Source organism: Aulonocara stuartgranti (assembly GCF_965226115.1).
Source record: "Aulonocara stuartgranti genome assembly, chromosome: 23".
Lineage (NCBI taxonomy): Eukaryota > Metazoa > Chordata > Actinopteri > Cichliformes > Cichlidae > Aulonocara > Aulonocara stuartgranti.
In genome coordinates, this window is record NC_138958.1 from 41,986,873 (window position 1) to 42,007,114 (window position 20,242).

General features: G+C 41.2%; 1 protein-coding gene across 5 annotated transcripts in view; it reads left to right on the forward strand.

Moving 5' to 3' along the window:
* The window catches only part of LOC309700732 (protein FAM184A-like), an 80,716-nt gene that overhangs the window by 10,255 nt on the left and 50,219 nt on the right, over positions 1-20,242 (forward strand). For 4 of the 5 annotated variants that reach the window (XM_082524502.1, XM_082524505.1, XM_082524506.1 and 1 more), the window contains exons 2-10: positions 4,265-4,342; positions 5,523-5,657; positions 5,932-6,030; positions 9,434-9,640; positions 10,047-10,220; positions 12,321-12,491; positions 12,947-13,082; positions 14,565-14,746; positions 14,821-15,006. In XM_082524502.1, coding sequence (XP_082380628.1) covers positions 4,265-4,342; positions 5,523-5,657; positions 5,932-6,030; positions 9,434-9,640; positions 10,047-10,220; positions 12,321-12,491; positions 12,947-13,082; positions 14,565-14,746; positions 14,821-15,006 — 1,368 coding nt within the window. The remainder of the gene's footprint in view (positions 1-4,264; positions 4,343-5,522; positions 5,658-5,931; positions 6,031-9,433; positions 9,641-10,046; positions 10,221-12,320; positions 12,492-12,946; positions 13,083-14,564; positions 14,747-14,820; positions 15,007-20,242) is intronic. The other variant, XM_082524503.1, reaches the window with a different exon arrangement.

The following is a 20,242-nucleotide window of genomic DNA, read 5'->3' on the forward strand; positions in this document are numbered from 1 at the left end:
ACTATATCGGATTCATATCGGTATCGGTAGATATCCAAATTTATGATATTGGTATCGGTATCGGACATAAAAAAGTGGTATCGTGCCATCTCGAATTATATTAGCAAGGATTTGTCAGATTTTTTAAATTGCCAAATATTGGCTTTGGTCTTGAAAATCCTGTATTGGTCCCGCTCCATGATATCAGATTTAGATACTACTATAGAATAAAGGGCAAAAGTTTAGGTTGGACAGTTTTACATATTTTTTAATCCACTCTCACATTTAGAAATGCTTGTGTAAATTGAAGCTTTCTTTTAATTCTGGCTGGATGTCTCAAAGATGTTGCACTGAATAAATACATCCTATAATCGCAGAAAATGCTACAAAGCTCATCACAGACTGTCTTCTTATTGGTAATGTTCGCTGGCTAACCTCAAAACCAAAATAATTTTTTATCAGTGTTTCCCAGTGTACTGTGTGACCAATAAATTAATGGCCGATATGTGCAGCTGCCTCTTCAGTAAGATTCTTGTCTTGTAGATGAGCTCTAACTCCACTTTCATGGACAGCAGGTAAGTGCAGTAGTCGTTGCTCTGTTCTGCAGCCTCACTGAGCTCAACATAGCAGCTTGTTAACAACCTCTCCACCTCAAATCAAATCAAATCACTTTTATTGTCACATCACATGTGCAGGTACACTGGTACAGTACATGCGAGTGAAATTCTTGTGTGCGAGCTTCACAAGCAACAGAGTTGTGCAAAAAAATAAATAAAGTAAAAGTAAACACAGAAAACAGCTGTTGCTTGGGGGAGCTCGTGACGAGGCTGCCATACTCGGCGCCATCTTATCCGTAACCATCCATCCAGCCACCTGTCACAGGCTCTTTTTACACCTAATTTATACTAAGGTGTAGTCTACACAAGTAGCAGCCACCGTTGCCAGCATTTATACCTGCACATCATCATGTGCAGTTACATTTTTCGGTAGCTTTAAGTCAGATTACGGCATATGTTATGGTAGAGGGTTTCAGAAAGGTATGCGGTCTAAGTTTAAGTATTTAAGTATAAATCCCCTGTTAGAGTAGCCATCCAGTTCACAGAGTGTCTTAAGAGCTGAGCAAGAACTGTCATCACCACAGTAGTTCAAGAAGAGTCTACAACAGAAGAAGAGCCTCTCTAGAGGGGCAGCTGAATGATATCGAGGGCTGCCACAACAGCGACCTGATACATCTGCTGATAGGAAAATAGAAGATGGGCTGGGGCTAGTTGGTTAGAAGTATCCATCCATCCATCCATCCATCCATCCATCCATCATCCATCCATCTTCTTCTGCTTATCCTAATTCCATTTGTCAGCTGAGCAGTATCTTCCAAGCCTCCTTGAGTGGCCAATTATACTTTTCCCACAGTTAATACACCTGGGCAGCGCTCCCAAATAAAGTCTATGAGTAGGAAACACTGTCATCTATTTCATGGTGACACCAAACATTGAAAAGCTGCAAATCATTAAATCTGAAAAGCCGTAATCAGAGAGTGTTTGACAGCTTTGCTAAATGATTTATGTAGCTGAAAAGCTTTGTTGACTTTTCTTTTTCATCAGTAAATTCATCACTCATTAACAGTCCAAGTCAATAACACTATCTAATTACCAAGTAAGGTTTTATCAGTGGTTAATCACAGCAGAATTTCCTTTCCAGCTGGGTTACTTTGACACAATTGCTCCGTGAGAAATTATTTATGGAACTCAAGTCTCACTTTTATACCATAGATACAAATAGAGATGTTAGGTATCTTCATCCCTGCGAGATGGCGAGACAAAGAAGAAAGTGTAAGAGAGAAGGGAGAGAAGAGAGGAGGAGAGATAAAGAACAAAAAAGGGAGATGAAAGGATGGGAGCAAAGAGAGAGGAGGGAAAGAAGGAGATGAAAGCAGCAGGCACAGCAGCGTCATTAAAATAATCATGTATAATTGAAGGAACAGTTCCACGGCAGACTTACTGCTGGGAATCAAGGCTCACTCTCAAAGAGAGTGGAGGGTTGAAATCCACCTTCCTCTCACTGATTTTGCTCCCAGCTTAAAAACATAAAATAACCAATGACAAAATTTCAGTTTAGCACCAATAAAAACATTCAGGCGGAAAAGTGGAAAAACACAAATGAGCAGATGGTATGTCACTCTTTTAGAATACAGTTGTAAAGGATACCAGGCAGTGGTTAAAGGGAAGAGAAATCAATTCTTTTAATTTCATTTTATTTCAGATTAATTCAGATTCAAGGCTTTTTGTTTTATTTTGCAATTCCTCGGCTGCAAGTGTGGGTCCAACCCTTCGCACTATGGCGAGTCAACCATTTTGTAGTGCAGCTCAAAGTCTCAGCTGCAAATTGCATTTATATGGGCTCAAATTGTGGTCATAAATATTTTGTACCTGTAAATCAGTTTTGTGTGTGTAAAAAAGATTTGTGTGTGGACTTAGCCAAAAAATACGTGTGAAACTCTGCACTCAACTTTCAAGCTTCAAGTACGAATTTTGATCCTACTTTTCTTCCTTTCATCTGATTGGCCAATGTCATGTCAATCACAAATTTAACTATCCAATCAGAGAACAGATGGGTTTGGCTATTGGAGGGGTGCTTTATGGAGCTTCAGGTCCTTGAAGGGAATAAATGTCCTTTTACATGCCAGCCCAGCGTTTTCCTTCATCACCAGGAAGGAAAACAGTCTGTGGTGTCTCAGTTTGGTGATTTTTGTGTCACAGGTTTATGTGCTTAATACAGGGACCTCCAGAGCCTTTTCAACAGCGCTGCGGACCTCGAGGGGGGGGGCAGTGTTGTGGAAATGACAATCTTCACCAGTACAATCAGACCACTACATTTGGCAACAAGTGTGCTTGTAGCTTAAAACACTCACCGGTACTGAAAATACAATGAGGTACAATTATCCTATTTTACCTCAGACACGCAGCTAGATGTTGCTCCAGGTCAGTTGGCTCACTGAAATGATTTCTCTGCCTCCCACGTGGTCCCATGTCAACTTATTTTTTCTTCACGGTGCATTTTTGAGGATGCAACACATTCAGTGTACATACTTTAGACGGCAAGTTTGAAAAATCAAAATAATGCTGCTTTTAAAGGCACTAGGAGATCAAGTGTAATATAGAATATTAAACAGCTGTTATATTGAGTTGCTGTGATACAGTATGTGTCACAGCAGTGGTTTTAGTATTTCTTGCTGAGTACAGGGAAGTTTAATAAAGTTGCAAATACCCTGCAGTGATGATTACTCAATTGTTGATCCCAGTGGTCTTTAAAACGTCAGCAGTGTTGCCCATAAAGGATAAATATCCCCCACCACTATACCTTTATGCCCACTTCTTGCTGTAGATTTGTATGTAACCTTTTCCTCTCACCTGTAAATGGAGCAAAAGGTGGACCCGTTCGTCTCGATGCCAGCGGGGCTGTAATTCAGCTGACCGTGACTGAATATTAGCTGCTCTCCCTGCAGGCTTCAATTTGCTGAAGCTTAAGCTTTTTTCTTTTTTTTGCATATCATTTACCTCCAGCACTTGTAAAACCTACTTATATTCCTGGTAGAGAGAGAGCAAGCATGACTGACGAGATGTTATTCACTTAGGCTTGTGCAATGTGCAGCAACCAGTAGAGGGCTTTCCTGTGACCACAGGAACGTCTGTGCTTACTGTGAAATGTTCACTTATCTCCTTTGCACCAAATTTATTATCGAACACCCGACCCCTCGCCCCCCCACCTCCCTTTGTGGGACTTTTGTTGTGTTTTGTGTGTAGCGTAGTCCTGGCTCAGTGTGTGACTGTCTTTAATCAGAACACGAAACATAATTCTCTCCTTTCCTGATGCTGTTGGTATTGATTTTGTTGCACTCTCGATGCAGAGCTGAGCTTAGTCTTCACTTCTATTGATCTGATATTGAAACAGTTAATAAGAGCTTTCTTTCCTGTCTTCTGGCTCAAGAGTTGGGAGTTCGCCTTGTAATTGGAAGGTTGCCGGTTCGAGCCCCGGCTTGGACAGTCTCGGTCGTTGTGTCCTTGGGCAAGACACTTCACCCGTTGCCTACTGGTGGTGGTCAGAGGGCCCGGTGGCGCCAGTGTCCGGTAGCCTCGCCTCTGTCAGTGCGCCCCAGGGTGGCTGTGGCTACAATGTAACTGCCATCACCAGTGTGTGAATGGGTGGATGACTGGTTGTGTAAAGCGCTATACAAATACAGGCCATTTACCATTTTCTTTCTGTGATCTAATTCTGCTCATTTCTCCAGGTAATTTATGCTCTCAACACCAAGAACGATGAGCACGAAGAAGAAATCGAGTCCCTGAAAGAAGCTCACGAGGACGAGGTACAGACACCGAACACCCTGTTATTATGTGGTGGAAAATACTCTGTGATTGATAAACAGCCGTGTGGTTTGTCACTTTTGTGGTGTCAAACTGCTGTGGGAATGAAAGTGTGTTTAAATGGTGTTATTTCATTTACATTATAAAAGTGTGGTGAAGCAGAATTCTCCTTAGTGAGGTTTCCCCATCTTCTGTTTGGTATTTTAGTCACTGGAGAGGAGAGGAGCAAATTCAGTGGCAAACTGCAGTTTTGTTATCAAGGCTAACCATGGTTTTGCTGTCTCCAGTGGTTTGTGGTATAGCTTCCTAAGGGCTGATGATGCTCACTGTTAAACACTTGACTCCAAAAATCTCCCAGAGGTATTAATCTGGGTCAAATCTGTGAAGAAGTCATATTTTACACTCCCTGTTCCCTGATGTCTATAGAAACATCCACATTTATTGGGTTTCTTCGTAATGTGTTCAGCCGTAATGTGCCACAGGTATTGTGAAATTACGTGATTAATCACATCACCAGTACTTTTTTTCCCAACCTCACATACAAGAACATAACAGAAGCACAGCACAGCAGAGTTCCCCCAGATTGTCCACTTAATTCAAAGGGTTCAGCTGATTCAGTGTAAGCGGTGTGGATGTTTACTACCAGCTGCCTTATGTTCTAAATGTTACGATTTTCTGAACTGGTTTCAAAGACACAGAACAAGTCTGGCACCAAATCAAAACCCATTATATTCAGTGGTGGGCAGAGTTTATTTGAGGACGTGAACTTGGCCTTTACAAAAGTGGTTTAAACCTACTTAATTTCACTGGTATTTCTTTTAGAGGGAAGCTCTTGTGCACTGTAGTCTGCAAGATTGTTAATTAAATGAGTGTTTGTTTCAAGTGTTAAATTTTTAAAGTGAGAGTTTTCTCCCCCTGTTTTCTTGGAGTCCACGGTGTTGTGCTGGCACCTTTTTCTTATTTATTTTCACATATTTCTCCTCAGGTCTTATTTCCTGCTACTCTGGTTGTAAATTTATGATATTTTTCCACTTTGGAAAAGAACAAAAAAGTTTTAATCTTGCTCATAATCATCTTAATCGTAATTGCCTAAACCTGAGCTGAACTTTGTTTTAAATTCTGTTTTAAATTTAAGTTCTGTTCTGTTTTAAAGCACTGGCTGCTTTCTTTCCTCTTGCTCAGGTCCAACACATTGTGACAGAAACCAGAGACAAGATCATGCAGTACAAGACTAAAATGGCGGACGAGGTGGATCTGAGGCGGCGGCTTGCCAGTCTGGAGGAATCTGTAGAGCTCCACGAACACATGAAGAGACAGGTCATTCAGCGCTGCCGGGCACCACGTGGCTTCATTTAGTTTGGTTGTATCGAGCCAGGCTTTGCTTAGTTTGTGTATTGCTTCACATATTCCTACGTTGTCATCTTTAAGCAATAGTATGTTTTAATGTTGTAGCCTTTTAATATGGATTATTTAGGTGTAAAAAACTGGATAGTATCAACTTAACATATAATACAGGAGTGGGTGTGTTATATTGCAGTTGTATGTTTCCATATTTGTCTTTATGTAACACTGTTGTGCTTGTTGTCTTCAGGCTCTAGCAGAGTTCGAGATGTACAGACAGAGGATGGAGGACTCGCAGCTGTGCACAGAGGCCCAGCACACGCAGAGGGTGGTTTCTATGAGCAGAGAGGTAAGGTTGGGCTCATAACAAAAGTAATACCTGATTGTTAACTTTCATGCATGAACCCAATTATGAAAGGTGTTGGGATGCTGTGTAAAATGTAAATGTAATCACACATACACATGCAGAACATGCAAAACTTAGTGAGAAGATGCTGACTGTATGTGATTCTTGTTGTCATTTTTTTTGCTTCATGATACTCCAAATGTTTCACATGCAAGGTCTTACCTGAAAAAGATTGGAGCATATGTTGCTCTAAATCTGTATATAACTTTCAGCATTGCTGGTGCCCTTCCAGATGTGCAAACTGCCAGTCCCCGAGGCACTTATCCACTTACACCTTAAGACATAAGAGAGTTTTGGCCTGAGTGCAAATAGTTCATTTCTCCTTGAGGATAAAGAATCCACTTTTTCAGATGTGAATTCTTCTGACCACAGAACAGTTTTTCAACTCGCCTCCGTCCACTTTAGACCGTTTGCTCAGAGGATCAGCGCCCAGGGGACGATAGCGCTCCAGGATCATGTTAACATATGGCTTCTTCTTTGCATATAGAGCTTTAACCGGGTGGCACAGTGAACAGTGGGAGTGTTCCTGAGTCCATGCAGTGATTTCCATGACAGAATCACGTCTGCTTTTAATGCATGCTGCCCGAGGGCCTGATGATCGCGGGCATCCAGTATTGATTTTTGGACATTGGAGATTTCTCCAGATCCTTGGAATCTTGTGATGATGTCATGTACTGGATATAAAAATCCTTTTGCAGTTTCTCTTCTGTTTTCTATTTTGAACAAAAGATGAGTTTATTATATTTGCAAATCTTTTCCTTGTGTGTTTAATTACATATCACACAGCATCCCAATGTTTTTGTATTCGGGCTGTAATTGTAAAAATGTAAAGTGTGTTATGCTCTAAATGCACAACAGGAATGGTTTATTTGTGCTGAATGCAGATTAATCAATCAAACAAGACTGATACAAGCATTAGTGAGTAATACTACTTCACACCACAGACTTTATACCTTAATAGGTTATAACTGGCACGTATGATAAAATTGATCAAATATGTTATATTATTGTTTAATTTATAAACTGAAAGACAACTTAAATTGACATCAATTAGATGTTGATGCAGGTAAAGGACGCTCGCTGTCATCAGGCTGTAACGACGGCATCAAAATAATTTAAAAATTTATAATAATGAAGCCCACCGAATTAATTCTGAAGGTGTGTGCTTCAGTCACGTCTTGATTGAAAATAGATTTTTTTTTATATCATTGTCCAAATACTTATGGCCCTAATTTAATATGCACTGTGTAATGCTACAGCCACATTTGGGAAAACAGCCGGTGGAGACTGTGGTGTGACCTGAAAAAGATGTATTGGAAAAATAATTATAACTTTTAAAACTGGGAGCCCGTTTGTGACCACTTGCAGTTAGCTGCCATCTTTAAAGCAACTTCAGTGCATCAAGACAGTCATAAAAGTCTGCAGTCAGTTTGCAATTAAATGGAGTCAAGTTGGCAATTATGTGTAATCTGTTTGTGATTGACTGAGACAAATCTGTTGGCATCTGTTTTAAATATTTTGCTGTCCAAACACACAGAAGTTCACATTAACTCCTTACATCCACAGTTCAGCCAGAATCTCACAGATCTGAAGCAGAAATTTCTCCACATATAGTAGCTGAGGGACATGGCACCCAGCTGAGTTTAGTCCCCGACTGCAGAGAGACGAGTTGCAGACAGGTTGCAGTCATCAGCATAGAAAGACATGCTGGCTGTCCTTATTTTTAAATTAGACAGCAATTATTTGCAAACCTTCATCATCTGAGAGTGATTGCAGTCAGTCTGAGTCAGACCGTGATTGTTTGGAGACAGGTTGCCTCCCACCAGGTAATCTGTGCAGACAGCGTGGAACACCCACAACCTCTGTGTCATTTAGCGCTACCAGTTTCACTATTTTAATTTAACATGTGGTACTAGCAGTCAGAAATGATGAGTTGGAGGGGATAGGTATGAACTCCTCTCTTAGATCAGAAAAATCAGATGCATGTCACGCATACTAGGAGACTGGATCTGCCTGTCGGTGTCTCTCTAGTGGTACAGTGTAGAAATAACAATTGAACAAAGGAAATACTGACAGTGTACATTACATACATAAGGCTATCTTTTACTGACAAAATATTATGTCTTACATACAGACAGATACACACACACACACAGTTATGCTTGTAGAGTAGCAGCAACATGTTTTTAGTAATCCAGCATATGACACTAAAACAAGGGTGACACACCAGTCACATGGGCAGGAGCATCTGCCAGTGACACACGAGTGGTAAGCTGTTTACGAGCTGCACACAGCAGGGGGGATGTCATAATCGTTACTGGCATATGCTGATAATGAATACGAATTTAACTTTTAGTGCCACAAACGCGCTCTTCACTGCTGCACTCTTCTTTTGTACGCACCTCGCTCCCAAAATTAAAATTACACTCAGAATGAAGTGCTACTTGGCACGTTTGATTAGGAGAAGGCGGTAGATTGCTTATTTATACAGTAAGTGTTCACTTCATTATAAGGAAGTATGATTTCTACTTGTTATAGTCTGCTGTTACTTCAGTATTGCACAGATTATGTTATGCTACAATAAGATAGATAGAAGATAGAATAATCCTTTAATTGTCCCACAAGGGGAAATTTGTTGTAACAGCAGCCAGAAAGACACATATACAACAAACAGTACACAGAACAGAAACATACACAATTCTTCTTACATATTTACATTAAGGACAGTGGTTACTATAAACAGAGTACTGTACAGTTATTCAATTAAAAAAATAGATATTAATCTAATATTGTTACATGTATCATGTCATCTGTCATGTCATACGATCATGTGACACAGTTTCATATGCACTGATGAATGTGGGCACAAAGGAACATCTCAGCCCTACTTAGATGTAAAGAGCTGGTGGGTAAATAAACTCAGCTCTTTATCTCTTACATTTGGATTGTTGTGTGTTATCTTTGGACTTTAAATGCTTTCACAGTGTCTGCTTCCAGCTTGAACAAAAAGATCTTTACCAGCACTAACAGTTCGCATTACATGACATATGACATCACATCACACGCTACATGTTTCTACATTTTCTTTTGAACTGTTTCAGATCTTGCGCTGCAAAGAACACTTTGCTCTGCTTAGAGGTGTACATAGAGAAGATTCAAGCTTTTATTTAGGTAATAACAAACAAGTGCTGAAAGGCTTAAGATGCTAGAACTGAATGTTTTGTGCCTCCCTCATTGTTACGGGAGGATTTTGAGGCGATGCTGCGATCAGTTAGCGTGACACCATTAGCGACTGGGCTAGCAGTAACACAAAAACAGAATAGAACATATTCCGTGGTTTCAATAGGTGGAGGAGATGCGTCGGGATTTTGAGGAGAAGCTGCGCTCGTTCAGCCAGGCTCAGGCACAGTTTGAGGCTGAGAAGCGGCGAGCGCTGGAGGAGCTGAGGACCACCCACCGCCAGGAGGTGGAGGAGCTCCTCAACAACCAGCGGAACCAAAGCGCCTCCTCCACAGAAGACCAGGAGAAGCTGGCTGAGCTTCATAGACAAGAGGTGGGCGGAGCTCGATTGAGCGAGGGAGATAGATGAGGTTTGGATCGGAGTGATGCATGTTGGGATTTTTGTAGAAAGTTGATAAAGCAAGTTTCTTTCGAGGGTAACTGCTGTTTTTTAAGGCTTATCAATGAAATGAAAGGATGTAGTGTGTTGTAGTGCAGTTAGCTTATGAGCACAATATAAACCCGGAGTGATAATAATTTGGCTATAGAGATTTGTTGCATGTCATTCTCTTATTTTTCTCCCATTTTTCTTTTCTCTCAACAATAAAAAGACTTAAAACTAACTTAAGACTAAACATAATGTGGTTTAGGGGCTTGATCTATTCAAGACTTGTTGTTTTTAAAAAAGGATTTTGGAATGTGTCTTGACAAGCTCTCTGTTTATCCATCTCTTGGCGTAGGTGGAGGCATTGATGGAGAGGGTGGAGGAGCTAACAAAGGATAAGGTCCGCCTGGTGGAGGAGTATGAGGCCAAGCTGGCCAAGGCTCAGGAGTATTATGAGAGAGAGCTGGAGGCCATGAGGAGAACACACCAGCTCACCACTGAGAACCTGCTGGCCTGGAAGAGGACGGAGGTAAAAGCTTATTCCTCTCCTTTTTATGACAGAGAAGAAGAAAAGCAGAAACCACATTTTAAGTACTAAACTCAGGCATTTAATTTGTTTTCATTTGTTAGGAGTACTGTACCGCTTTATTAAACAGAGTCCGAAACATGTTGTTCTGTATCAGGCCTGTAGCTGTTTATGTTCCTGAGAGAGACACAGTGCTCTCTTTATTAACAGGTGTTGTGTGTCTTAAGACAATTATTCCGTTGCAGTACAGCTACAGGCAATAAAATGTGTTGAAACAAACAGGCTTGTATAAAATTCTTGAAAAAAGTCAAGAAATTGGTCTAGAATAAAGCCGTCAAATAGTGCCGAGGGCTTTATTTCTCTCAATTTTAGTAGGTAGAAGCCCTTTATTGAAACAGTTTTATATTAGATGTGAGACCTTTTCTAATTCCCTCTGTTTGTTAAGTATAATATGTTGCATTAGTACAGTTTCCGCTGCAGGAACAGCTTCATTTTTGGGTCTGTTAATACAAAATCAGCACCTCCTGAATGCATTTCTCGTCATTGCTTAATATGATTTTAATTGTAAATACCATATGTAAGAACAGGCAGATGGTGTTAAAGTTAATAAATCAAACATAAGAGCAGCTGTTGAAAACAGCAGGGTGATATTGTTGTCTTGTAGATGTACTTTTGTGATTAGCTCACTCGCACACTTACACGACCGACGCCATGATGGTGTTTTTGTTTTGATTTTTTTTCTTGCTCATTATTTGGTACATATTCGCTGCTATTTTTCTCAAGCTGCCTAGAGCAGTCTCTCCCAACTTTTGGAGCCAGCGCGTATATATTATTATATTTCACATTAGAAAAATCACACGGCACACCACCAAACTAAAATGCAGTTTTCCCCGCGCACCGGGTATAGCAATCGGCTCGGTTTGTCCTCAGTGTACCTTTTTTGCTTTCTTGTGACCACTACTCACGCTAGGGCCTTCATCTGGGTTGAAATGTTCCCCGGGACCCAGGTCAGATTGACTACTTTTTCTTGTCAAATATTTATCTATTTCTAATACACGCTGCGTTGTCTCACTCACAGCATGGCTATATAATTTCTTCTTCATCTTCTGTTTTACTGGACGTTGGCAACCCATTTAATTGGAGCAAAACGTTGTACTGCACTCTAGTGGAAGAGAATGTAATTGTTCTGCCTGTTTCCCATGCCGGTACCGGTCCGTGGCCCAGTGGTTGGGGACCGCTCGCTTAGAGTACTAATCAGGTGAAACCAGATAATTTTCCACAGCACACCTGATCATTTCTCACTATGACACCTCGGCACAGTTGTTGGGAAACACTGACCTAGAGAAAATGACCTCTGAATAACTTTTGTTAATTTAGGGAAGCACAGTATGCCTTTGTGAACACACACAAACTCACCATTAAAGGATTACCTAACATTAAGAATCTAAAAGCAGCATTAGTTGGTTGGTTTACTCACTTCAAACACAATGCTGATAGTTTACATACATTTTTCATGGGAATGTGTTTTTGAATGTGTTATTGTTAGCAAACAGTTCCCCGTTTTTGCCTTTAGTAGATCTACGTTCATTAGAAGTCATGTTTCTGTTTGATTACCAAACACGTTTAAGCTTACATGACTCCAGTGTGTTGATGTGAGTATGTCTTTGCGAGCTTACTTGCCAACTTTGTGTTTGCTGTTGGGCAGGTGGGTTTGGTTTATTCATGGTTTATTGCTCCCTGCTGCTGCTTGAAACGAGGTTAATTAAAGCCCTGAAAGCCAAAACTGTATTTGAAAAGAAGCCTGAGGTAATTACTCACACCTTTTACGTTACATACAGGCGTTTGATCTACTGTTTATATTAAAATATGGATTAATTAGTCCAGCTTTTATTGCGTCTTTGTCAGTGGTGGTGGACTTGCGTGTTATTGATACATGAGTAGCAGTTTTTGAGACACCGCCTTAAAGAAAGCCTCATTTATCTCAATGCACCTCTCAAGGTTGCTTGTGTCGTCTCCTTTTAACTCACACAGGCAGGTGTTGCTGGCTATAAGCGTTGTGTTCTTGTGTCAGAGTGACTAATTTAATTCTGTGTCCTCGTGAAGGTCGAGCTTCGTAAGGAGTTCCAGGCGCAGGAAGTGGCATTGCAGCGTTCACTGTCCAAGCTGAGGAGTGAGCTTCAGAAAGCTCAGGAGGAGGCCAGAGAGAACCGCGACAAGACCAACAGACTGCAGACGTCACTGGCCAACGCAGAGGGAACCATCAAGGTGTGTGGGGTACGAGTGGCTGAACACCATGTTTTATTGTCAAATCAAATGAATAAGACAAAACAATGAAAACCCTCTGGTCCAGATTCCCTTGATGTTTTTGTAATGACAGAAAAATAATGTAGCAGTATGTACTAATGCCGCTACTGCTGGTTTTATCATTCATCTGTTTGCAGGATTTCCCAAAATAGTACAAATAATATGAAGAGTTTTTCTTTGCTTCAGTTTTAAGTACAAAGTGGGATAAATTGAATGGAAAATGTTTTCTGGAAACAGAAAGCCTCGGGGTGGAGAGTGTTTTTAAGAATCTTAAGGTGGTGGGAAATGTAGTGTGCACTGATGGTCCTGCAGGCAGATCTGTTTGGAAGTAGCTGGAGAGTCTGAGCTGAGGTTTTAAAATGCCAAACGTTGTATTGTTGTAACATAGCTGAGCGTGCGTGTGTGTGTTTCTGTGCGTGCTGCAGAACCTTCACAAGCAGCTGGAAGAGGCAATCCAGGACGGAGAGATCTGGGTGATGCAGCTAAAGGACACCGAGTATGAACTAGAGAGCAGCAGGGAACGAGTTCAGCAGCAGGCTACTGAAATCCTGCACAAAGCCAGTAAGATTTGACTGCTGGCGTTCACCACTGTGCAGTGCAGTGCTGTGTGCAGATGTTTCACACATCCATTAAAGAGGAAGTCTGCTATTTGTCATCCTTATTCTCACGATTGTGTTTCATGTTCCCCAATTTGCAAAAGAAATCCTCACACACTGCTGCAAACGAAAGTGATGTTTCACAACGTGTTTTATAATTGATCGTCGCTTGCAAATTTCAGCTAAATTTGCGAGTCCAGCAGAGCTCCTCATGCTTAATTAACCGATGTTGTAAATCTCGGCTTGTATGTTTAAAATTTGATGAGGTATTTCCATTTATTCTAATTGGTCCATTCGTGGCTACGTGTGGCTTTTAGCCTTTTCGTAGACCTCTGTAACCCGTGCAATAAAGTTTGCTAATGACATGATTTAAATTCAGCAGTCAAAACGTGTCTGCGTAGAAACAAATGCATTATAATTTGTTGTAATTTTATCAAAACCGTTGGAGTAAAACAACATTCAAAATCCTCAGACACACTGAAAAACTCTGCTGTTAACTGGACTCAAATTCATGTAAAGATTTTTCTTTTAGTTTGAACAACATTCATAGCCGTTCAGCTGTAGATTTACGAGTTTACATGGTGCACCTGAATGCACCACGAATAGAATATGTTGACTGATTTACAAAGCGGTTTAGACACCCAATTGATTAAAGTGTAGTTGGCAATATGACTGCAGGGAGTTTGTGTGCAGCTTTAGCAGTCACGGTCAACGCCTGTTTGTGAGGATATCACGCAGAGAGTGCGACAGCGGGGTGCCGGGCTCCAAAAATAGAACAAACCATTTCGTGGAGGGCAAAGTTTTATTTTGTCCAGCTGCCACAAACGAATGGTTGAAACACAGTTTTTTGCACCTTGAGGAAATGTATGTGCATGGATAATTTTTTTTCCCTCCAGCATCGGTGCAGCGGAGCATTTTTGTATTATGAAGGGAAAAACAGCTCATGTCTCGTAAGGTCCAGGTTGGTTAGTGATACAGGGCTCAAGCCAAGGGGTGTCTGCGTGTCATGGTGCCTGTGCTCACGCCTTATACTGTGTGATCTCTACAGAAGCGTCTATAGAAACTTTAAAGCTCTCCTATGATTACTAGATTGAAATTGAGCTTTTATGTCATAAATAGTCTGAATAAACTCATCCCACATCTTTTCCTTTGACTGCTTTTCTTTTTAGAACATCTGCTTTCCCTCTGGCTGCTCAGCTAACCACACTGTTGCACCACACTGTTTTTCTTGTTTGTTATTTAAAGTTTTTCCCACCAAGTTTTACAAGCAGCTGATATTTTAAATTAGCAGACTGCCGACTTCCTGTTTAATAACTCTGCTGCAGAGGCCACTTCTTCGTTCAAACAGCAATAACAATAACAAACATCTAGTTTAAACGTTAGCTCAGATTCCTGATTGTAGAGCCTCTTTAACACACACACATGATTTCAATTTGACTGCTTTCAGGTCAGATCGGCTCCTTGCAGGCAACCCAGATGGCCCACGAGGCGACCATCAGGAACTTGGACCAGGAGCAGAGCCGCCTCAAGGAGAAGATCAGCAGGCTGGAGGAGGAGAGGGAGGTTCTGCTCAGCCAGAGCCAGACCGCCAACGACCAGCACAAACAACAAGTGCTCAAACTGGAACAGGTACTTTTTTTTATCCTTTCTTTGTCTGTCACAAAAAGCCTTTTTACTTCCTCTAATCTGCCTCTTGTCCTCAGTCTCTGCGCGAGGAACACCAGGGCTATGAGAAGGAGCTCTCCAGGTTGAGAGCGCACTATGAGGAGGAGACACTTCGCTTCAAGGAGGCGCAGGTCAGAGCATTGGAGGAGCTCGAGGAGAAACACCAGGTGATGAGAGAGGAAGCCCAGCAAGAGAAAGAGGAGGAGAAGAAACTCCTCATCACGGTGAGTCCAGTGTGAAGGTTCGGTGTTGATGTTGAATCTGACGAATGGAAACTTTTTGGTCCAAAAAACTGTCCTAAAATCCTTCACAAGGTTTTCTTCATTATTTTCAAGGATATCAAACACTAAATATGATACAAAAAAGTAAAATATGAGGAGCAAAGTCATCATTTCAACACAGACAGTGTGACAGACAGATGGTATTGTTGCACATGTAAGATGCACACGAGCACAGTCGCAGAAACGTAGCCATGACACAGTAGGTCTGTTTGTACTTCATGATCTTAATTTTTATTAATTGCATTTGTTTGTGGTGTCCTCATTTGGTCATAACATGTTTGGTCAAAGTCTTCACATATTTTTAAAAGCTGAAAACAACATTTCCAACATCCTGATTTTCTCTGCCTCTGGATATAAGAAATTAGGTTCAAGGAACATTTCACCATCAAATTCTGAGTTCACTGCTACTAATAAATTTAAACACTTTGGTAATAATAATGTTGAGAAGAGCCTCTGCAAATGTTAAATGAAAGACATTAATTCTCTGTAGCTCTGAGCTGAACATTACCCGCACCATCATTTTGAAAAGTTGTAAGAGTTGAGGAGGGTATGTGGATGTTTGAGGCGGGAGTACCTCAGCGGTCCTCGGGGCATAGGAAAAATACAGAGTAACACAGAACCTTAAACCATCTGTCACAGAAGTGGACGACTTTTCTCATCCACAACCCGCTGAGTCAGACATCGCTGTGGTGGAGGACCGTGATTGGTCCTGAGCTGTGTCATCAGTTAGCTAAGCCTATAAACTGTAACCCATTGGTTAGCATTGTCCCGTTGAGACGCCTCGAGCCGTTTCGTCTTGGTGTTTTGAAACCGTTAGTGGAGGTCGGATCCATCACACCCCGATGGTGGGCATACCCAGCTTTACGGTCCTTTCCTCTCCAATGAAGACGGTTAATTACAAAATAAAAATCTTAAATTGAACTCTGCCACACTTTAAACTAGTGACTGAGACTATAAAGTCACCAGGAAGGGTTTGGGGTTTTTTTTCTGCAGCCTTCTTGTTACTATCAGAAGTCTTCACCTGGACGGGATGCAAGAAGGAACAGAGGTTTAAGGCACTTCACATTAGCTTTACAATTCAGAAGTTATGTCCATCATTTATAGAGTGAATGCTCCAGCTCCAGTAACGGCGGAAGCCATGGCTCACTCATTCTTGTCTCCCTCTCGCTATTGAGGGAGTATCCTGCCATCTGCAGTCTGATAAGTCAGAGCTACACGAGGGTCTGGAGAGTGTCATGCGGCGGTGCGTCTATTCCCCTTCAATCACTTTCAACCAAATTGAAAAGCCTTAAGTAGAGGGTTTTTTTTAAAGAAAATTAACACTCGTATGAATGAAGATTATGTTTCATAGACTCCAAGTAAAGGGCACAGGCTGGAGGCGGTGGGTTGGCCATTTCTGATTAGATGGTATTAAAATCTAATGCCATCTAATCATTTCTCTGTCTTTGTGTATTTTTAATCAGTTTTGATCAGACTGACTCTGTTACGTCTTTACTCTGCTGGCTGCATTTCTTTGTGTTGGCACATGACTGAGAATTTACATTTACATACTGCTGTCTTTGGCCAAACACACTGTCAGTGTCACTGCAAGGAAATCACAAACTCAGCAAGTGTTGGTCACTTGGATTATTTTAAGATATTCAAACTAAAGGAAGATTGTTTGTTTTGACTTTTTGCTGTGTAACCATCTTGATCATCATTCTTTATAAAACGATAAAGCATGAAAGAAGCCATAAAGATGTTTTCGGGGGGGGGGATAAAAACAGTAATTGGAACACAAACAGCCGAAGGTTTCTCTCAGGGTTTATGTCTCTCACTTTTTTCACGGAAGCATTTGCAATTAATTTCCCTCAGAGCAAATGGCTTTAGTCATTAAAAAAATATGTATCTCTAAAAGAAACGCGCAGCCCCCCTCAACATTTAATTAGGTCAACATTAAGACTAAAGACATGAAGCGCTGCATCTCTCTGTGCCTGTGTTTTCTCCTCTGCGTCTTTCAGTCTGTCGCCCGCTCTCTTTCTTTCTTATTCAGCTTTTCTTTTTTTCACTCCTGATTTGCTCTCCTCTCTTTGACTTCAAAGGGGAGGGGTTACGTGAGGAGAATACGAACGGCCTTATTGCCAAAGAAGCAACGACAACTGATGAGATTACCCAGGTTAAATTAATTTAACCTGATCCATTTAATATAACAGCAACAACAAGACTGCTGGGCAGACTCCTCTCTTTCTTACGTGTCTCACTTATTCTGGATAGCTAAATAAGCAAAAACAGGCCTTTATACAATACAATACAATACAGTTTTATTTATATAGCACATTTAAAAACCCAAAGGCACACCAAAGTGCTTCACAGTAATATGGAGAATCAACATAAGTCAATAACAGGGTACAGATCGGGCACTAGCACAGACAGGATAGAGGCACTAACAGACCAGGAGAGTTAGATAAATACAAAATCCACTAAGAAGACAAAAACAGCAGTAAAATTAGTAATAAAATAATAAATTTAATAAAAGATTTAAAGATTTAAAAGTTTAAAATTTAAAAGGGTATTAACTGGTCAGGAAAGCCAAGTCCAATAGATATGCTTTCAATCTTGATTTAAAGGATTGGATAGAGTCCAAGGCTCGAATAGAAGCAGAGAGGCTGCTCCAAAGGTTGGTTGCAGCTGAAGGCACGATCGCCTCTGGTCTTCAGTCCAAACTTAGGTTGGGCCAGGAGTAATTGACCTGATGATCTTAATGCACGACAAGTGTGTACAGATTGAGGAGGTCAGTGAGGTAGCTGGGCGCAATGTTATTCAGGATTTTAAAAGTGAGTAGCAAGATTTTAAACTCAATGCGATATTTGATTGGTAACCAGTGCAGATCAACAAGAGCCGGAGTAATAGGGTCAAATTTTCTAGCTCCAGTAAGAAGGTGAGCCGCAGCATTCTGAAGGAGCTGCAGTCTTCGAAGAGAGAAGGCCTGGAGACCACAGTAGAGAGAATTACAATAATCTAACCTGGAGGTCACAAAAGCGTGGATACGTTTTTCCAGGTCCCCGTGTGGTATATAATGCTTAGCTTTAGAAATCTGGCGCACTTGGAAAAAAAAACAGATTTAACTACAGATGACACTTGCTTATCGAGCTTAAAGGAGCTATCCAAATAGACACCCAGGTTACGCATAGAATCAGAGAGAGAGTTAGCTAGGGGCCCCAGCAGGGCAACAAGCTGGTCTCTCAAGGAATATGGCTGTCGAACACCAGAACTTCAGTTTTTTTCTCATTTAAAACGAGAGAATTATCTGACAGCCAATCTTTAACCTCGCTCAGGCAATCGAACAGGGAGTTCAGTGGTGCTGCCAAATCATCAGTCAGTTGACAATAGATTTGAATGTCATCAGCGTAAAAGTGATAAGAAATATTGTATTTTTCAAATATGGAGCCCAAGGGTAGCATATACAAAGAGAATAATAAAGGGCCCAATACAGACCCCTGGGGAACACCACAACAGAGAGGGGCAACAGAGGAAGAGTATCCTCCCATCACAACAGAGAAGGATCTATCAGTGAGGTAAGAATTAAACCAGTTAAGGGCAGAACCCTTGATGCCTACAACATGCTCTAGCCTCCTCAAGAGAATATTATGATCAACCATGTCAAAGGCTGAAGACAGATCCAATAAAACTAAAACGGCAGCAAAGAGTCAGCAAATACAAGAAGATCATTATAGACTCTTAGCAGGGCCGTTTCAGTGCTATGGTGTGGCTTAAAGCCAGACTGGTATTTGTCAGTAATATTATTTGGGGCGACCGTGGCTCAGGGGGTTGGGAAGCGTATCTGTAACCGGAAGGTCGCCGGTTTGATCCCTGGGCTCTCTGTCCTGGTCGTTGTGTCCTTGGGCAAGACACTTTACCCTACCGCCTACTGGTGTTCCCCAGAGGGGCCGATGGCAGCCTCGCTTCTGTCAGTCTGCCCCAGGGCAGCTGTGGCTACAACCGTAGCTTGCCTCCACCAGTGAGTGAATGAATAGTGGCATTGTAAAGCACTTTGGGTGCCTTGAAAAGCGCTATATAAATCCAATCCCTTATTATTTGCAACTAAGTAAGCCTGTATTTGGAGAAAGATGGCTTTTTCTAAAATTTTTGAAAAAAACTGAAGTTTTGAGATTGGCCTATAATTGGCAGGGTCTTTCTGATCAAAATTGCTTTTTTTAAGAACGGGGTGCACTACCGCATGTTTTAAAGCAGTCGGGACACAGCCCACTACCAATGATAAATTCATTAAAAATAAGATGCAAGGCCCAATTTCCTCAAAACTTTCTTGATAATTCGGGATGGAAGGATATCGTGCACAGAATTTGAGTTTCTCAATTGTTCAATTATTCCCTTAAGAGTGGGGAGTGATAACACCTCAAAGTGAGAAAAGGTGGACATGCATCCTAAAACTCTTGTGCTGAACAGGATTCAGCACAAGAGAGTGAGAGTGTGAAGCCTTCAGTAATAAAACTTTTCCACTAAAATGATTAAGAAATTGCTCACAGAGAGCCTGAGAGGCTGAGCTCAAAGAGTCTGGACAGGGATTTATCACCGAATTAAAAATTTTGAATAACATTCGGGGGTTGTGGCTATTAGTCTCAATAATGTCTGATAGGAAAGCTGCTTTAGCTGCTTTTACTGAGTTCTGGTAGAGAAAGCGGCTCCTACAAAGAATGTCATAGGATATCTGAAGCCTGTCTTTTTTCCACCTCCTTTCAGATTGACGGCAGACACGACATAAAGCTCGTATAGTGTCATTTAGCCATGGTTGATGAGAAGTTCTGGGACGTTTCATCTTTATAGGGGCCACAGTATCTAAGATGGAACAACAGGTGGATAGCATAGCTTTGGCAAAATCATCAACCAAGGGAGGTGTGTAACAGTTAGTATCAGTGAAGTCTGGATCAAAAAAGGCAAAGTTTAAAAAGGCCGTAATGAAGTTAGCCACAGTCTCAGAGTTAATGATACGTACAGGGCGATGACAGCCTTTAGAATTTAAATCAGTTGCACATAGCTCAACATCAAACATGACCAAAAAATGGTCAGAAATACCAGCATTATCAACGTCCATAGTACAAATATCCAAAGCATATGAGAGGACCAAATCCAAGGTATGGCCTTTAAGATGAGTTGGTTCCCTGACCCACTGTGTAAGGTTAAA